This window comes from Nyctibius grandis, chromosome 4 (genome assembly GCF_013368605.1).
Source record: "Nyctibius grandis isolate bNycGra1 chromosome 4, bNycGra1.pri, whole genome shotgun sequence".
In the NCBI taxonomy this organism is placed as follows: Eukaryota; Metazoa; Chordata; class Aves; order Nyctibiiformes; family Nyctibiidae; genus Nyctibius; species Nyctibius grandis.
Genome location: NC_090661.1, coordinates 93,885,141 through 93,901,795, shown reverse-complemented (window position 1 = coordinate 93,901,795; position 16,655 = coordinate 93,885,141). Strand labels below are relative to the sequence as shown.

Sequence of the window (16,655 nt, the reverse complement as noted above, 5' to 3'; positions counted from 1 at the left end):
TTATTTAATTCAATCTATTGAAAAGGGCATTAGAGAATTTTAAGTGTCTGCTTTAAAATGAGACAAAGCTGCTAAGATACTTTTCAACAGGCGTAGCAATTACAAAATAGTTCCTCTGGCCACCTTGAGAAATGCACTTTTAAGATTATTTAGAAGTGCAATTAGCAATTCTACTAGATTTGCATCATACCCATGAAATTCTCCTTTCTCTTCCAGTACTCTCTAATATCAAAAGCTGTCCAAATCTCCTACTGTGGATTAACATATACATAACGGCTGCTTGCCCATGACTGGAAATCCTTCTGATAGCTTAATGCTGTCAGGTGCTTCGTTTCCAATGGCCGAAACATAACGTAAGATTCCAGAGGACAAATTCCTCAGGCTCCGTTTCAAGCACTGAAGTATGTGAACACCTTTGAAACCCACTGATTTTGTCAAGATGCTTTTCACATCTTTGTCAAGCATGTGTTTCACTAAAGCACAATAATTTTTAAATGTTCATTTAAAAAAACATTCAACACCAATCAGTTTTGAAAGTTAAACAGCAGCAGAAGATGCAGACAAAGACGACGGCAGCAGAAGTTCTGCGGGTACTGTTAGTGTAGCCTTTCTAATATTGGACTACAGTCTCCAGTTGGAGAAAAGAATATCTGTGAATATAATTAGCCTTATAAAAAATCCCATTGTCTAAGTGAACATCATGTTTGTATTTAAGTCTTAAAATGCAACTTTTCATTTCTGAAAGATTAAGGGGTCTGTGTATTTCTTTAGGAGACATAAAATGCTCACATAAACTTCTGTGCCGACAAATTCCAATCTGAAGTCAAAAACGGGCAACAGGACTGGTCAGCACGAACAGAGGGGCAGTGGCCAGGGGAGGCAGGGGGATTTACAGAAGAGATGGTTTGCCAAGAGTTTTCTGGAGAGGTCAGGGAGGGGTAGAAGCTTGAAACAAATTAATGGGCAAACTGTTCCAAGCACCAAGATTGGCGTGGGAAGATGTGTCCAAAAGAGTGTGGCTCCAGGTTTGTGTTACTCAACATCGCTGTGTAGCTATCTAACTATACTGCCACTAATCGTGACTAGCAACATGTTTCTCACCAGCAATACAAATGCGCTGCCATCTAACACCCAAGCCTATGAAATCTCCAGTATTTCTGGTAAGCGGAAGAGGGAAGTATGTGAAAGTATACCAGTCAGATGAGCAGTACGTGGGGTTTGCCTGGGGACATGTAACCACACTTAACTGCCATCCCCAAGTACCAGCCACTCTAAAGACAGTTTGCAGCAGGTGGTTTACTCATTTAGCTGTCAAAGGTAGGACTACGTGTAGACTCCCATATGCACGTTCCAGGAGTAGGTGGACACTGAAGGTAATGCCTTTCAAAACACCACCTCACCCAACCTCAGATCCCTGACAAAACACAAACGACCCAGCACAGTGGAGTCTGATCACTGCTTGATCAGACATGAGAAACTGCAGGGAAGACTCTCCCAAGATCTCTGACCCCACAGCTGCTCCCACTGACCAAAGCAAAGGAACCAGGAAAACACTGAGAAGGAAAAAGCTCGTATCTCCATTTTGTACTATGTTTAGGATCAACAGCCAGTCCAGAAAGAGGATGCAAAGAAACACCATGTTCTCTCAGGATTGTCCTTTTCACTGTGAAAGGGGTCAGTTGGGAAGAAGTCCCACAGCCTGTTCTTCAAACAGCTGATAGTCAAAGGAATCAAGGGACAGGTGTCACAGGGGACAGAGACGGACAGACACCCTTTTGCCTTCGTACCTCTGGGTGCAATGCCGGGTTCTCGGTACAGTGTCAATGGGACGGTGTGTTATGGGCACTGTGCTGGGAGATGATGGTTTGAAGGAGGAAAGCACACCCTCTGCAGGCTGCAACTAAGAGACTGCAAAACATTATTTCTCTATGCAAGCAAAGAGGACTCAATTTAATTTCAAAGGTGGTTGACAGGAATTTTTCATAGATTCACTGAAATGCAGGAAGAAGATTTCAGTATATCAAATCAGGAGAAAAGAGGGACAAATCCATGGTTTATAAGCAGTTCCGCTGCACCTCCTGTGCTGGGGCCACATCACCCCTTCCACCCAAACAAAAGAAAAGGCATATAAACAAAACAAAATAGGAATAAGCTTGCACAGAACAAAAGATTTGAAGAAATGAAAGTGTGACAAAACATTTTCAGTTATTACATCATTATCTATTACTAAGGTCAAAATGAAAATTATTTGTTTGAATTCTCTCTACTGTTTTGTTTTCGTTTTTTTAAGTGGGCTTCCTCGTGATATTTTCCAGAAGAAAAACATGGAACAGATATACAAAAACATCATCTACTTGCTAATTTTTAACAACAGATCAAAATAGGTTTTAAACACTTACCACGACGCTTCCATCACTGTAAATAATTACAGAACTACAAATGAAGTATAAAACTAATTAAACAAACATCGAGTAGCTAAAGTGTGTCCACAGAAAAGATTAATATAATTATAGCTCAGAAATTTGAGAAGAAAATATTTTGAATAAGTAGGTAATTAAGTTAAGAGAGGCCTAAAGAAAGATTTCACACTCACATTCATATGCTGAAGCAGTTTAAAAATAGAGAGCAAGAACTGCCTGACTTCACCTTTTAATTTTAGCTGGGTGATGAGCTGGTCCCAAAGACAGAAAGGCACAGCAGGATTTTTTCTCAGCAAAGTGCCCTTCGTATTTTTACGCGAAGGAAATGCAGTATGTTCTATTAATACCCTGCTGTAGCCTTAGATAAGTCTAGGCACCCTTTCAATCAGGAAAACGTTGTCATTTGTTTCTTCAAATCGCTTGTACTCTCAGAGACATATACACAAGCTGGAGAACCTCCTGACTGCCCTGGCCACTTCACAGGTAAATAACATCCGCACAGGAAAAGACACTTACTTAGTTTTCCCGTCAGCCACCTCTTGCAACTACTAAAGCTGTAAGTACGCCACTTTTTCTCTCATGAGGAGGGAAAAGCAAATGACTGAGTTTGCACCTGGAGATAAGTTTAACTTAATTCTCATTTTAATTAATAGCTGGAAAAAGAAACGTTGATACCAGCTAGACCAAGACTACATTGCAGAAAGAGAGAGAAAAAAAAGTTGTTTGACTCAATGCCAGCATAATGCCTGGGCTCTCCCAAAGAAGGTGGGGAGAAGCGCGCAGGCTTTTTCGCACATTAAGAAAGATTGATGATTCTTCTAGGTATTGCTCCCTCACACACTTCACCTTCCTGACCTATCCCTGATTAACCCAACCCAAGCACAAGCTTCCCCATAGTAGGTCCTGGCCCATCAGATGCTGTTTCAGTCTGGCAAGTTCTCGCAGCGGGGCAGGGCTGAAACCCTTCCTTGTCAATAGCATCACATGGAGAACGTTTCTGTCCTTCAGGGAATGGTGGAAATGGAGGAAAACCAGCATGCAGATTATTTTTCCAACATATTCTTCCCAAAGTGACAGATATCCAAGTGAAAGGCAGATTCAAAAGCACCTTTTTAACTAAGACTAACTTTGCTTGATAGATGGTAACAGTTAAAACCTAGGCAGGAGCCTGAATTAACCCTGCAGTGAAAACAAGCCTGCTAAACTCTCCCCTCATCTTTCACAGTTGCATTCCCTTGCTTGTATTTTAGAGCAACAATCAGCAGTAAGACTAGACTCATCCGCCCCCTCTTTTGTTTAGCCTTTAATTACAGATTCATCTTAGGCACCACCTGTAAACATCTGACGTCTAAATACTGGTCACTGATTCACTCCAGCTACTTCTGTGAATAAGCATTTGCAAATTTTATTTGCCAGGGAGATGAAATGCGAGTTAGTGGAAGTTTGCATTAACATCCTGCTGGTCAAAAATCACTAGGCAAGGATGCCCTGCCATTCTTACCTACAGCCTTACCTTACCTACACTTAGTGAACTCTTTGCCCAAAAGTACAGGAGGTCCATACTGTCCTCTTAGTAACCTGCTTCCCATCCATTCATTTCTTGAGGAAATAAAGCAGAGCACAACACTTATGCAGGTAAACTTAGGAAGATATATGTAGTTTACATCCATATACCTGATATATTTTGTTTTTAATCTTAACACCATTTTGCATTTTTAATTTTTTTTTCACAATCCTATCCAAATTCATGTTAGAAGCTCCATATTGTTCTGAAAACTTTTTTCCATTATGATTTACAGAGGAAGGGCATCATCTTTTCTTCCAGCTGAAGCACACTCTGCATTTCATTTGTACACGTGTAATTAGCTTATTTATTCTTATCACTTCCAGCATTTCTAGTTCAAGTGTCAGATACCAAAACTGGCCCAGGCATCAACAGCACTCTTCCCACCACAGGAATGACATCTTCCACTTGACTTCTTGCATCAAATGGAGTTAAAGCACTTGAAACTAAGGATTGAAGAGATGACCAATCCCATTTCTGGTATTTTTACCTTCTCCTGCTTAAGTTCAACACAAAGTTTGTAGGGCGAGATTATCACTCAGTGTATCACTATTTATGGTTACTCACTCCATCCTTATCCTAACAAGACCCTAACCAACAAAGCTTCTGATCCTCCTAAATTAAAATTTAACATGAAGGAATTTTTGTTTGAAGGAGTTTTTAATATGAATGAAATTTCTGCTTTTCTTGCTCTAGAAAAAAAAATTATTTGAAAATTCAATTAAAAGACTATCACCAATTCTTCTTCCTTTCCTTTTCAAAAATAGTTCAGATAATGCTTCTGTATCACCTCCTGTGTAAAGAAACCATTCAAGGGTTATAGGTATGAGAGGCTGGTTTTATGTAGCAGAGGACAAAGAGATTCAATTGATCTTTTCCTCTTCTAGAAAGGGAAAAAAATATCCCTTTGGAAGAGTTTACCATGCAGACACACCTCTTCCTTCTACACAGTCGCCTTGTTCCTTCAGCAAGGTAATACACAGATTCCACCAAGTGCAAAGTACATCCCTGGCAAAGCAGTTCAGATTTCAGAAGGAAACATACAAAATATTCATTAATTGCTCTAACAAGCAGCCAAGTCTGAGTTTGCTTCCAGAGCTCATCCAGCAGGATCCAAATCCAGGGGAATGATAGGAACCTCTCCTCTGGCTTTATTAGGCTGCCTGGTGGGGCGTTAGTATATGAGAAGTGTTCTCCAGGGCTTCTCAAAGATGCAATACAGCTGCTTTGGCACTGGTTTTACTGCACATGTATAGAGCAATGAGCCTAAAGGGGACGTGGTCTCGAAGCCAGGCTTCCAGCTGCTCCAGCAGCATCGTTACCATCAAACCCTGGCACCCAAAAGAAACCCCTGTTGCTCTCACCGCTGCCACCCATGCAGTTCTGTTCTTAGAGTAGTGGTCACTCCTGAAAGCTGGTCACTCTGCCAGCTTCACTACAGATAAATAAGTACAATTACCTCAGGGAATTTAAATGAAGAGCTGCCTCTCTGTCTCACAGAGTTATATACAACTCTGTCATGTTTAAGCTTCAAGAAGCATTTTTTTTTGCCTCCCTTGATGATTCTGTTATTTCTTAAGAGCAGGGGCTGGAGGTGGGGGGTGAGAAATTATGCACTGCAAGTCTCCTCAAATTACTGAAATGTCTAACCCCAGGTCTGGGGTCCATTTGTCACAAGTCACACTCTTGGACTGTTTCTGCCTTGGAGAGGACTCTGACTGGGAGTCAACCAGCAAGCCCTCCTCCCACGCTGTGCTATTTGTACAAACTGCCAACTTGGAGGAAAAAGTAGATACAGAGCTCTTTTGCTTCTAGTGAGGTTCCTCCTGGCATCTATCTAAGAGGTGAGAAAACTAAATATAACAAACTTAAAACTACAATTATTGTAGGAGAGCTTGCCAGAGCCACTCTGAAGCTCCTAATGCTCTGTCGGGGATTTATGGATCAGCTGTGAAAATTTACTCACAGCTAAAACTTGCCAATCAAGTCCTTGGCTTTGGAACACTACTACCAACTTTCACGTAATACAACTTGAAATTACAGAAGCACCAAAGCAAAACAGCAGGTTTTAATGCTTCAAAGAAGGACACACAAAAGAAAAAATCTATGATACTAAACAGATCAGTAAGAAATGTGTGGGGAGTCTCTTCTTCTCTCTATTTGTATCTTCTTTGGGTAAAAGGGTCTTATATTCTACAAAGCAGGCGGAGATTACAAACAGCAGTCCAAAAATGCACAGTAAGAGACAGCAGAGTGTACAGAAAAGGCTACAAATGGCTGTCTTGCAGTTTAGAGCAGATTCTGCCCGTAAATTATGCCAGCAATCCAGAAAGTAATCTTAGTTGCTGATATTTTGTCTTTGCCATATGGATTAGGATAAAATGGGATCTTCATAAAATTTCTAAAAGCTCCTTTGAATATAGGTGGAAATAACACAAAAATGTACCTGTTATTTTCATGTTATTCCATTAAAAAACTGCAGCAAATGTAACAAAAAAAAATCCTGAGAGCTCGCATGGAAAACAAAGCAAGTAGCCAATTTAGATGAGAGATGTAAGACCATGCCTTTTTTTCTCCCAAATGCTCAGCACAAATTGGAAGACAGCAGTGATGGCCACCTGTAAGTGCAGCACAGTGCAGAGCTGACGGGCTCTTTGTAAAAGCCCTCTCCACCTCCGACTCTGCAGATCCCTACAGCTAGTGAGGCTTTAACACTCCAGAGTATTGGGTTTAAAATATGTGAGACCATTAATACGCTATTAAGAAGCACAAAGGAGCATGGATCCATACTCCTCCCTGCACAGCTCCATGCTCTCTTTTAAAAGAAAAGTTTCAATGCTGGAACACAAGTCTATTATTTTCTTTGGCTTCTACTGCATTAGGTCTCTCCTATCAGCAATTACTGTTCTTAACATTTCTGTGCAGGTTTCCTAGTGACCTGGCAAAAAAAAAAAACAAAACACAAAAAACCCAAGCAAGCAGTAGTCACAAAGCCTTGCAGACTTAGGTGACAGGGTCTGATCCTCTAAAGCCTTACACACATTAATAATCCTCGTGTGTATGAATAAGGCTTTGCAAGATCAGTCTCATAGTGTATACATTATACCCAAAGAGGAATTTAAGTCTTATTTACCACTGACAAGCAAACTGGCTTGGCCACCTTACATATTTATGTAACGTGTAAGATGTGTTGCTTTACTCTGCAGATATACTTCAACCATCTAAACAAAACGACCAAATGACTTCTAGCCCTTGCAAATTTCCATTTTAGTCCTTTGCTTTGGAAGGAAATTCAAACCTTTAAAACCTTGCAATGCAGAAAACCTACAAAACCTAGGCTGAACAGTAATGATCCCTTGTCTTTTAGAAGTCTCGGCTACCAAAGATACACTGATATGTGATTAACTTAAATTTTATTGTCAAATTTGAGGCAGTTAGTTAGCACTTTTTACTTCTCCAGGAGATGGAAAAGAGAATGTATATTCAAATAACATCAAAAACAGTGCAGAAAATACAAGAGTTGACTTGGATTCAAGTACCACAGAACTTTCATTCTTTCATTTACACCACTTTTACCTATGAACCTGTTTGCCCATGCTGCCACAGAAGTATCTATAAACACCATCCCAGTCGACTAATATTCTTCTGTATTACTTAGAAACATGTTCACCTCTAGACACATCAATGACACTTTCCTAAGCATTTTGCATGTCTTGAGTAACCTGAGGCAAACCTCTTGGGCCATCTCAAAGGGAGTCAACAGAAAGATGCCAGCAAAAGGGTAAGCCCTGCCTGTACCATGAGGAGAAGGTGTTGCTACAGGATAGAACAGTGACCTTGAATGAAGTGGTAAATAAAGAAAATAGCCCAATGTTTGGTTGTTGGTTGGCAGGACGGTGGAAAGCTGTAGGTGACCTTACAAGAATGTGCCATGAGTGGGGCACAAATGGATGGTGCAGAGCACATGGATAGCAGGGGTGTGAATGTTAAGATGTGTTAATGGAAGAGTTTGGAAGATAAGAGGAGCCTAGGTCTGAAAAAAATCTCACCCTAGTTTGGTAATATTTCTCTCTATTGTTTCAGGAGACAAGAGTAATCTTTTTTCCAAATCCCATCCTCAGTCTGAATGTGCACAATCTCTGACAAAGAATTTTATGTGGGGGAGCAGAGGAAATCTCTGACAATCTCTGGAGTGGCATCCCGCCTGCAAACCACGCAAACACACATAGCTATGCACAGCTCTGCAGGGACTGGAGCAAACATCTCTGTAGCAGAAGTTAATCCGCTCTCACTCTAGTTCCAGGCAGAGCAGAAAGCAGGGTGAAAAAGATATTATTAAAGCATTAAATGGCATTTTGTTCTCAATAACTATTTTGCAATTTTATTTTACAGTTTTTTAAAAAACTGAGGCCAAAAAATACAACATAAAGTTGGTCAGTGTTAACGAACTGTATGTGTCATCAACCTAATAAAATTACTTAGCACATCTTCCCCTAGGAGGAGAATATGTTAATCAGCAGAGACAGAAATAATATTTCTTACTGCAGAAACAGACTGTGGTCAACTTACTGTTGCTTTTCAACTATACAATATGCAAAAGCCCACAGAAGAGTATTTGTTATCTCATTAAAGGAAATGCCAGCCATCAAGCCACTTGTTGCAGTGGGACGTAATGTCTATTTCTTAAAACAAAGATTCAAATGTAAGTAAAAATGCAAGAGCAACTCCTGCACATTTCTGAAGAAGTGGCCCTAGCTCACAGACACCATCAACTTGCAGATCTCCCCCCTCCAGAAAAAAGCCACGAAGAGTAAAACTAGCTTTTGACACTGCTACATTCAAGACATTTTACATTGCCTGAATTCTGATACTCTGCAGCCTACTGCACAGAAAATCACAGTATTTATGGCAAGTTGAGGAAAGCTAAGGCTAGATAAGATCAGATGCTTTTGGTATCTCAAAAGCCAGTAAGCCAGGGAAGGGACCAGGTGATCAGAAATCAGCCAGGGAGCTTGCTCATAACCTGCCCACAACACCATTTTCTCTGTCCATCTGGCCAGCAGTAGACGTTACTCAAGGGAACAGGAGTTAAACACTTCCGTATCCTGTCCCTGTCTTTTCCTAGTAAGAAGTATGTCCAGAAGTGATGAAGCAGAATATTTTCCCATCCCTCTTAAAGCCGTTACCATCATTAACATTTCATGTAACACAGGCTTTGGAGTTAAAACTGTGCAGGAGATGGACTACACTTCACAACCAGTACAGATAGAGAATCATATCACCCTCAGAGTCAGGGAGGGCTCATAGCATTTTTGGAGCATTCTGCAAAGGCTGGTGAGATACCTGCATGTCTTTAAAAAACAGAGATGACGGAGGACAAATCTGAACAGCATCATTTAGTGCAACAGCCACACAGTGCAAGTCCAGCGTGGTCCTGCTCACTGCCCTTTCAGCTCATCTCCCAACACAGACATGCAGAAAACTAATAACAAATCCATCTTCCTTGCACTTCCTCAGACACACAAGATAAATATGCAGCTTGTGCTACAATTAATATCAGTTAAACTCAGATTTCACAAGTTTACACACACACAGAGACACAAAAAAATGCAGTAAGCCTGCAACAAAATAATTGCCTATGCACTCATAAATACTGATCCTTTAGGAAAACAAGCCTTTGCCCCCTTCTTGCAACAGAATACTCAATGCTTTTATTTGGCTTTTTATCTATATAGGCAAGAGGCATTTGTAAAACAGACTAACCTTGAGTTGTCAGAACAGCACAGATATTAAACGTTTCTAAAACCCAAAGGGGCAGGTTTTCTGGTTTCACCCAATGTGTCAAGTGACAGCTTCACTGTGATGGGTCATTAGTGTGACAAAGAGAAAGCAGCTGGACATAGAGGGGCAAAGGCTAACAGAGCGATTACATCCTTAAATCAACATAAAATGTTACAAAGGATGAAGAGGGGGGAAAAAGGGGGGGAGTATATTCAAGGGAATAAAATCAGTCTGATAAAGTGTCTAGCTGCAAATCAGATCAAAGGAGTTCGTTTAAATAAAAAAATAATCAAGACAACTGACTCTTTAGAAAAAGCAGATTCTATTTGAATGAGTATTTTTAAGTGACCAAAATCATTGTTTCATGCAAACAATTCTTTTTTACTCTCCTAAATAAATTTCTGCACTCCCCTATGAAGTATAAATGTATTTTTGAAGATCTAGTTCCTCACATTTTGACAGCCCCCAGAAAGGATCAGAATTAAAAGGTATTGAGGTTTTTACCCATCTCTATTTTCCTTTCCTCCAAACAGGGTCAGAAAGATTTTAGCATCATCACCACAGTGTAGCAGTAGCTCAGCAGGTCACACGTACTACTCACTGTTAAGTGCATGCAGCTTCGAATGGACAAGGGCTGAATTAAGAGGAAAACCAAAAAAACCACATTTCCCAGTCTTCCCATTGATGGGAACAGTAGTACTGAATTTCCAAAAAAGAGCAGCACCCAGACAACTTAGTTTCAGTAAAGAGGACTCCATCGCCATGTGTTGTGGTCCAAAAACCACTTATGACATTGCTTCTTATAAAGTACGTATTATTTAACTTTCTACTAAAGTTGATATCACTGCTATTATCTCTCTCCACTAAAATATGTGAAAGAATTTTGACGTTTCTGGGCAACTAATAATTGATTGATAATTGATAATACAAGCCAGATTACAGGGAGATGTTTGCACGCAAGGCATTTCTTCCAAATTTTTTTTTCTGACCCCTTTCCACTTTGTACCTCTGTGCTCTCTCTTCAAGCCTTACATTCAATTTTATTGTGCTTTTCTCCCAGTAAGCTGTTGGGTTTTAAATGAGAGGTTTTTTTTAAAAAAAAACAAACAGAAAAATACCAAACACACACAAACACAAATATTTCAAGACAAAGAAACCCACACTTTCCATAATTTTTGTTAGGCTTTGGGTCACACCTGATATACAGGAGGGGTCATTCGTTTCCATCAAAAAATGATTAAAAAAAAAGTATTTGAAATAAGAAGTGTTAAGAAAGTGAGATATTAAGAGAAAAGAGAAATTTTCATTACCTGACTTGACAGTAATTATCATAGCTGATGCTACTTTTTGTAAGCAACTGAACTAAAAAGTGAAGCACCCCCCAGGTGTCCCTGTCCCTACCCCTAAGCACACACACATTTGGCACACACATTTTAAGTCCTGATTTTTATGTCAGGTGAGGTCTAAGAAGAGTCTCAATAATTACACAGCAAGGAGCCAGACAATTCCAAAAAAGCTGAGGTTCCCTTGCTGTGTGTTTCATAACATACAGAGAGGATGAATGGGAAACACAAGGAGCAGTTTAATAACACGGGTATAGTTCCCACATTCTCTGGCGAGTCCCAGACCAGGCAGTCTGCTTTTTCAGTTCCTGCCCCTCGTTTTGGTAGTTTCTCAGCTAAGACAGCTACAGCACTTTTTGTTTTGATTTCATCTCCATTCAGGGCTGTTACAGTTGTTACAACACAAACTCCATGAGTTCTCAGGGCTCTGTCAGGTAGAGAAGCAACTTGGGGAAGATGTACTTTAAAAGGCAAATAAATATGGAAAGCCTGGATCAGTAACAGTAAGAAGAGAAACAGTAAAACCAGTGTTTCTCCTAATGTCCTCTTGTTAAGTATCAGTTTAGCCTTTGCCATATATGCCAAACTATTTGCCATGACTAATGTATATAATGGGAGTACATTTCATATTTTATCTCTCCTGAGAGACCTTAAGTTGGGAAAAAAAAGAAAGGAAAAAAAAAAGAAAACCCCACACTTTACACAAAATACACAAGGAGGCAAATCAAACAGCACATAATGGGTTTAAGTTTTTAAAAAAAAAATAAGTTGGAGGTTATTTTTCCCAACAAGTTTCCTCCTCGCTGCTATAGGAAATAAAGGACTCAAAGCATTCAGCACCAGCCTGCTTACTCCTGTCTGCCCCCAGAACTGGCACAAACTGATGATGATTCGGGCGCAGATGTTGGAAATTCCATCTTCCTTCCAGAGGAGCTCAAAATCTCCAGGGCACAACCCCTTAGAAAAAAAAATATTAACTTTGGTTTTCCCCCCATTGTTTTGAGACATCTTTATTCAATTTGTAAAACAAACGTATACTCCTGTATCAACACAGGGAGTTAAAAACTGCTCCATTTCCACTGGACAGATATTACCCATGACAAATCATTAGAATCGAAAGCATGCAACCAGCCATTAAAACATCCAAAGTGATTGCATTTCAATACAATTAGCTCTCCTATAATTATGGAGTTTACTTGCAGCACGTTTTAAGCGAGAACTTTCACAGAAAGCACTCTTCATGCAACATCTTTATAGTTAGCCCACAGACACCACTCAGTCCCTTCTCTCAATTATTTCCAGCTAGTTGCTCCATCAGACTGCAATGAATCACACACCTGGAATTATTAATAGGAGTCTCCACTCTCTCATGCTGCTTAGACATTCCAGTCAGCAGGTGCTAAAATTTGCCACACACTGAGATGTCATCTAAAAGTTACATTTTGCAATACCACCTCCAAATTACAAACAAAAATCTTCTCATAAGAGCAGACTTACCTAAAGAGGGAAAAAAACCAACACAACAGCAGTTCCAAAAATGTATTAAAATATTTCTGTGCAGAACAGGTATTTGAGGTCTTCTCTGAGATTTCCCACACGTGTTTCACTTGCCAGTGCTACAGGCCCTACACTGCCTTTCCACTCCTTCCCCACAACCACAGTAGAAACCAGTTATGACCACTAACCAACACCATCACAACTATCCTTCTTCTTCTCAGTCTTCCGCTTTATTTCATCCACAAGTCATTCTCCGTAGTGTGTAAATTCAGGTTTCCCTTCCCCACCAGCTTTTCACTCTCAGCTCTACAACCTCAGGGCTTTGACTGCAATAAGGCTTTTTTACTTTTGGAAAATAAGAAGTATTTTCCCATCAAACACCACAACAACCTGTGCAGACAGAAAGCTTTAACTGCTCTGTAAATCTCACGATTGGACCTTTATTATCAACTGAAATGACGTTGTCACTCGGGGGAAAAATCCAACATGTAGGCAGCATATTTCAATTTATAACTTATTGTATTTGGGTACGGTCAGCAAGGAATTTCAAACTAAGGATTCATTTATATCTTAATATTAAAATTACATTATAAATGTTAAAGCAGAAAGACATTTAAAGAATATGGTGCATGCTACCTGCGTTGCACAAATTCAGCCAATGTAGCTGCTACCAAAAACATTTCAGATCTTCAGTTTCACTAAATTTTAATCCTTGTTCAATGCTCAGCGTTGACAGTGAAAGTTTACCAGCTGCCCATTTAGGAAGTAATTTTTTTTAATTACATTGGTCTTCACCTAACATCTGTAGAAATTTCTAACAAAAGTACTGGGGGGAAGAACGAAGGAATCCAGAGAGCTTTTTAAGTCTAAATGGTATAAGGAAAAATAGAAATGTTGAAACAGGGAGATCCAGTTAAATATCACACGATATTCTGACTACACTGCTCTGAATGAGCACTCTGCGACTGCACACTTGTTCACTGCAGCTCACAAAGCAAAAAGATGGCAATTGTTAAAAAAAAAAAACAGTCAACAAAATCAAACGCTTGGGAAAAGAGGTCAATGTTTTGTTTCCTAGTAATGAAACCACAACTTCATTTTGTAGAAGACTCACTGCTTTCCTTTCAATCCTATTTTGCCAGTCATAATACCTGTTCTAGCATACTAGAAATAAATTCAGAAGAGCAATTTAAGATATTCCCTAACATCTCACTAACAATCACTGAATATCCAATTCGGATATTAAACACCAAGTTATTAACAGTAAAGCAAATTATAATTTGCCTGTGTTTCCAATTAAACACAGGGTGGAGATTTATTAATTATCAGGTAAACACAGAGGCACACACCAAATTATGCCGCAGGGTTATAAAACCGCATGATCAAGTTGTAGGACCTTAGATGGAGACGTTCGACATTTGCCATTCTGCGTCACATTACCGTGACAAAGAACGGTCAGAACATGGCACCTCTCTTAAATCTTTCCATTAAAGATAGGCTCGAAAGGAAACCATTTAAAGTTTTCCTACCTATAATTTGCTAGCAGGCACAACCGACAAAACCGCCATGCCTTTGTACATAACATGCGCCGCGTTAGAAATACAATCAGGAAGCTGTCTTCACAGCTTCACCTATCCGACCTGCAATACACATCCACATAAAGTCTTGATAAATGTAAAAAATAACGGCCATCTTTAGAGACCATAGTTTAAAATTTAAGACTGATTTTGAGTAAGTGGGAATTACCTTCTGGTTGCACAACAATTCATATGTAGCACTGCAGCTGCCCAGTGGACCTAGGAAGTGGCTGTTAATGTTGCTGTTTCAATGCAACCTCCCAAGTCTGTATTTCCAATTAAGAATAAAAATGCGGGTAAGAACAACCATTAACGTTTTCATGTTTAAGTTACAAAACATGATTTAAAAGCAAACAGACAAAAAGAAAACCAAGCATCATGAAATTTATGGGCCACACTCCACAGCAACTTTAAAAGTCCAGTTTCATCCATATTTATAAAAGAGAACATGATTCCCAACTTAAAACAACATTCAACCTCTGCTGTAAAGTTGATGCATACATGCACATAAATATTTATACACATGTGTGTGTGTATTTTGAAAATACAAGTGAAAGGATTGAAATCATTTCCTCCGTTAGTTACATTGTTGGGTTTTGTTGACAAACTGACAAAGGAGATGCCTAAGCCAGCGCCTGAAGCAGCGCAAGCCCAGCTGCGAGGCCGCCGCAGCCGGACAGTGCTTTGTCATACTCGCGTTTGCTTGACGGCCGCACACAGGCTCAGTCCAGTTGCTGGCCTGGGACATAACGTCAAAAGCGTTTTTCAACCTACGCCGCTGAGCAGCGCCCAGTGTCCTGCTCGTCAACTCCAGCAGCAAATCTTAAAGTAATACAATGCAATTCTAACTGGGCGTTCATTAGTAGATTGATTTACTGCTCTGTTAAAAGCTCCTACCTCTTTTAGCACCTTACAACTCTGGAAAAATCAGACACAATGCATGCAACCATGTTGAATCAGCACAGATCAACTTATGTGTTCCTCATGCTTCATGTACTAACTACGGAGCATTCCGTTTGTCTTCAAGCTTCCCATTTAACCAGAAAAGTACGGCTCACGCCACTGCATCTGTACGGCAAAAGGACTTTTCCCCTTTCTTTCCGGATGGAAAACGAAACCGTAAAATGCCGTTAGCATCGTCGCCCTCGTTAATAAGCCTTCCACGCGTGCACAGGTTACATTTTCTGTGACAGTTTTGCAGAGATGCGATCGCTTCTGGCACAACCGGAGCCCCCTCGCTCCAGGCCTGACAAGGAGCCGCCGGAGCCCGCAAGCGGAGGAGCGGCTGCCGGGCACGGCGGGGCTGGCAGCACACCCCGCCACACCGCACCCACCGCCGACAGCCGACGAAAACTTTCTCGACCGACCTCCCCGGGGGCGCGGACCCCCGCCCGGAGGAGACGCGGTGCCGGGGCGAGCCCTGGGAACACCGACACGAGCGGCTTTTCGGGCAGAAAACTTCTGCTGGGAAGCGGGACCGGTGCCGGTGTTTAGGGGGTACGTGCCCCGCCGCCACCCGCACGGCCGCTGCGCCGGAGGCGAGGCTCAGCCCCGCGGAGCACCGCTCGGCCGGGGCCGGGGCCGGGGCCGGGCCGACCCTCCGCCCGCCCGGCTGTCAGTCTGGGCGCGGGGGAGGGAAGGGGGGCACCGCCGCCGGGGAGGGAGGGAGAGCGACCCGCGCCTGCCCGCCCGCCCTCCCGGCCCGGCGGAACGCGGGGCGGCTCTTACTTGTGGAGGAGCTGGGGCAGGCTGGGCGGCGGCGGCATCCCTCGGCCGGGGGCCCCGCTGCGGGCATCGCTCTCCGGCGGGTCAGCGCCGCGGGGGGCCGGGGCCTGGCTCATGGCAGCGGCGGGGACCATGCGGGGAGGGCCCTGCGGCGGGAGGCGCGGGTGGCCGCGCAGCCCTCCGCCGCGGCGGCGGCGGGAGGGAGAGAAGGAGGGGGCACAGGACCGGCCCTGGAGGCAACCGCGCTCCCCCCGCCGCCCCCCCCGCGCCGGGCTGCGGCCGGGCTGGCGACGGCGGGACAGGCAGCCCGCCGCGGCTGAGCCCGCCCTGCGGGAGGGCTACCGCTACCGGCCGGGGGCGGCCGGCGCCGCACGGCAGCCTCGGCGGCGCTGGCGGGGCCGGAGGGGCGGGCGGTGCCCCCGGCCCGGCCCCCCCGCGGCCGCTCCCGCCGGCCCCACCTGGGCGCCGGGCCCGCTTCCTCCGCCTGCACCTGCCCGGCGGGAGGGACCCCCGCCCCGGGGCGGCCCGGCACAGGCGGTCGTGCCCCGTGTCCCGGGCGGGGCAGGGTGGCCGGGGCGCACCTGGCCGTGCCGGGGACTCGCCGCGGGGGCTGTGCTTGGGAAAGAAAGGGAAGGACGGTGAAGAGCGAGCGGGACCGGCCTGTTCACGCTCCGGCAGTGGTTTACAAACGTCAAATCTTTCCCCTTCCCAAGGGCAGGGGGGGAAAAGTGTGCCTATTATTGTAATC

The 16,655-nt window shown here is 42.9% G+C and overlaps 1 protein-coding gene across 4 annotated transcripts in view; it reads right to left on the bottom strand.

The window, feature by feature from the left end:
* The window catches only part of RBM20 (RNA binding motif protein 20), a 107,487-nt gene extending 91,330 nt beyond the window's left edge, over nucleotides 1-16,157 (bottom strand). For 3 of the 4 annotated variants that reach the window (XR_011047949.1, XM_068398084.1, XM_068398085.1), the window contains exon 1: nucleotides 15,911-16,155. Coding sequence is in view for 3 of the 4 variants with exons in the window: in XM_068398084.1 (XP_068254185.1) it covers nucleotides 15,911-16,041 (131 nt within the window). In the remaining variant the exon portion in view is untranslated. Of the gene's footprint in view, nucleotides 1-15,910 lie in introns of all 4 variants that reach the window. The other variant, XM_068398086.1, reaches the window with a different exon arrangement.
* Between the last annotated feature and the right edge of the window lie 498 nt (nucleotides 16,158-16,655).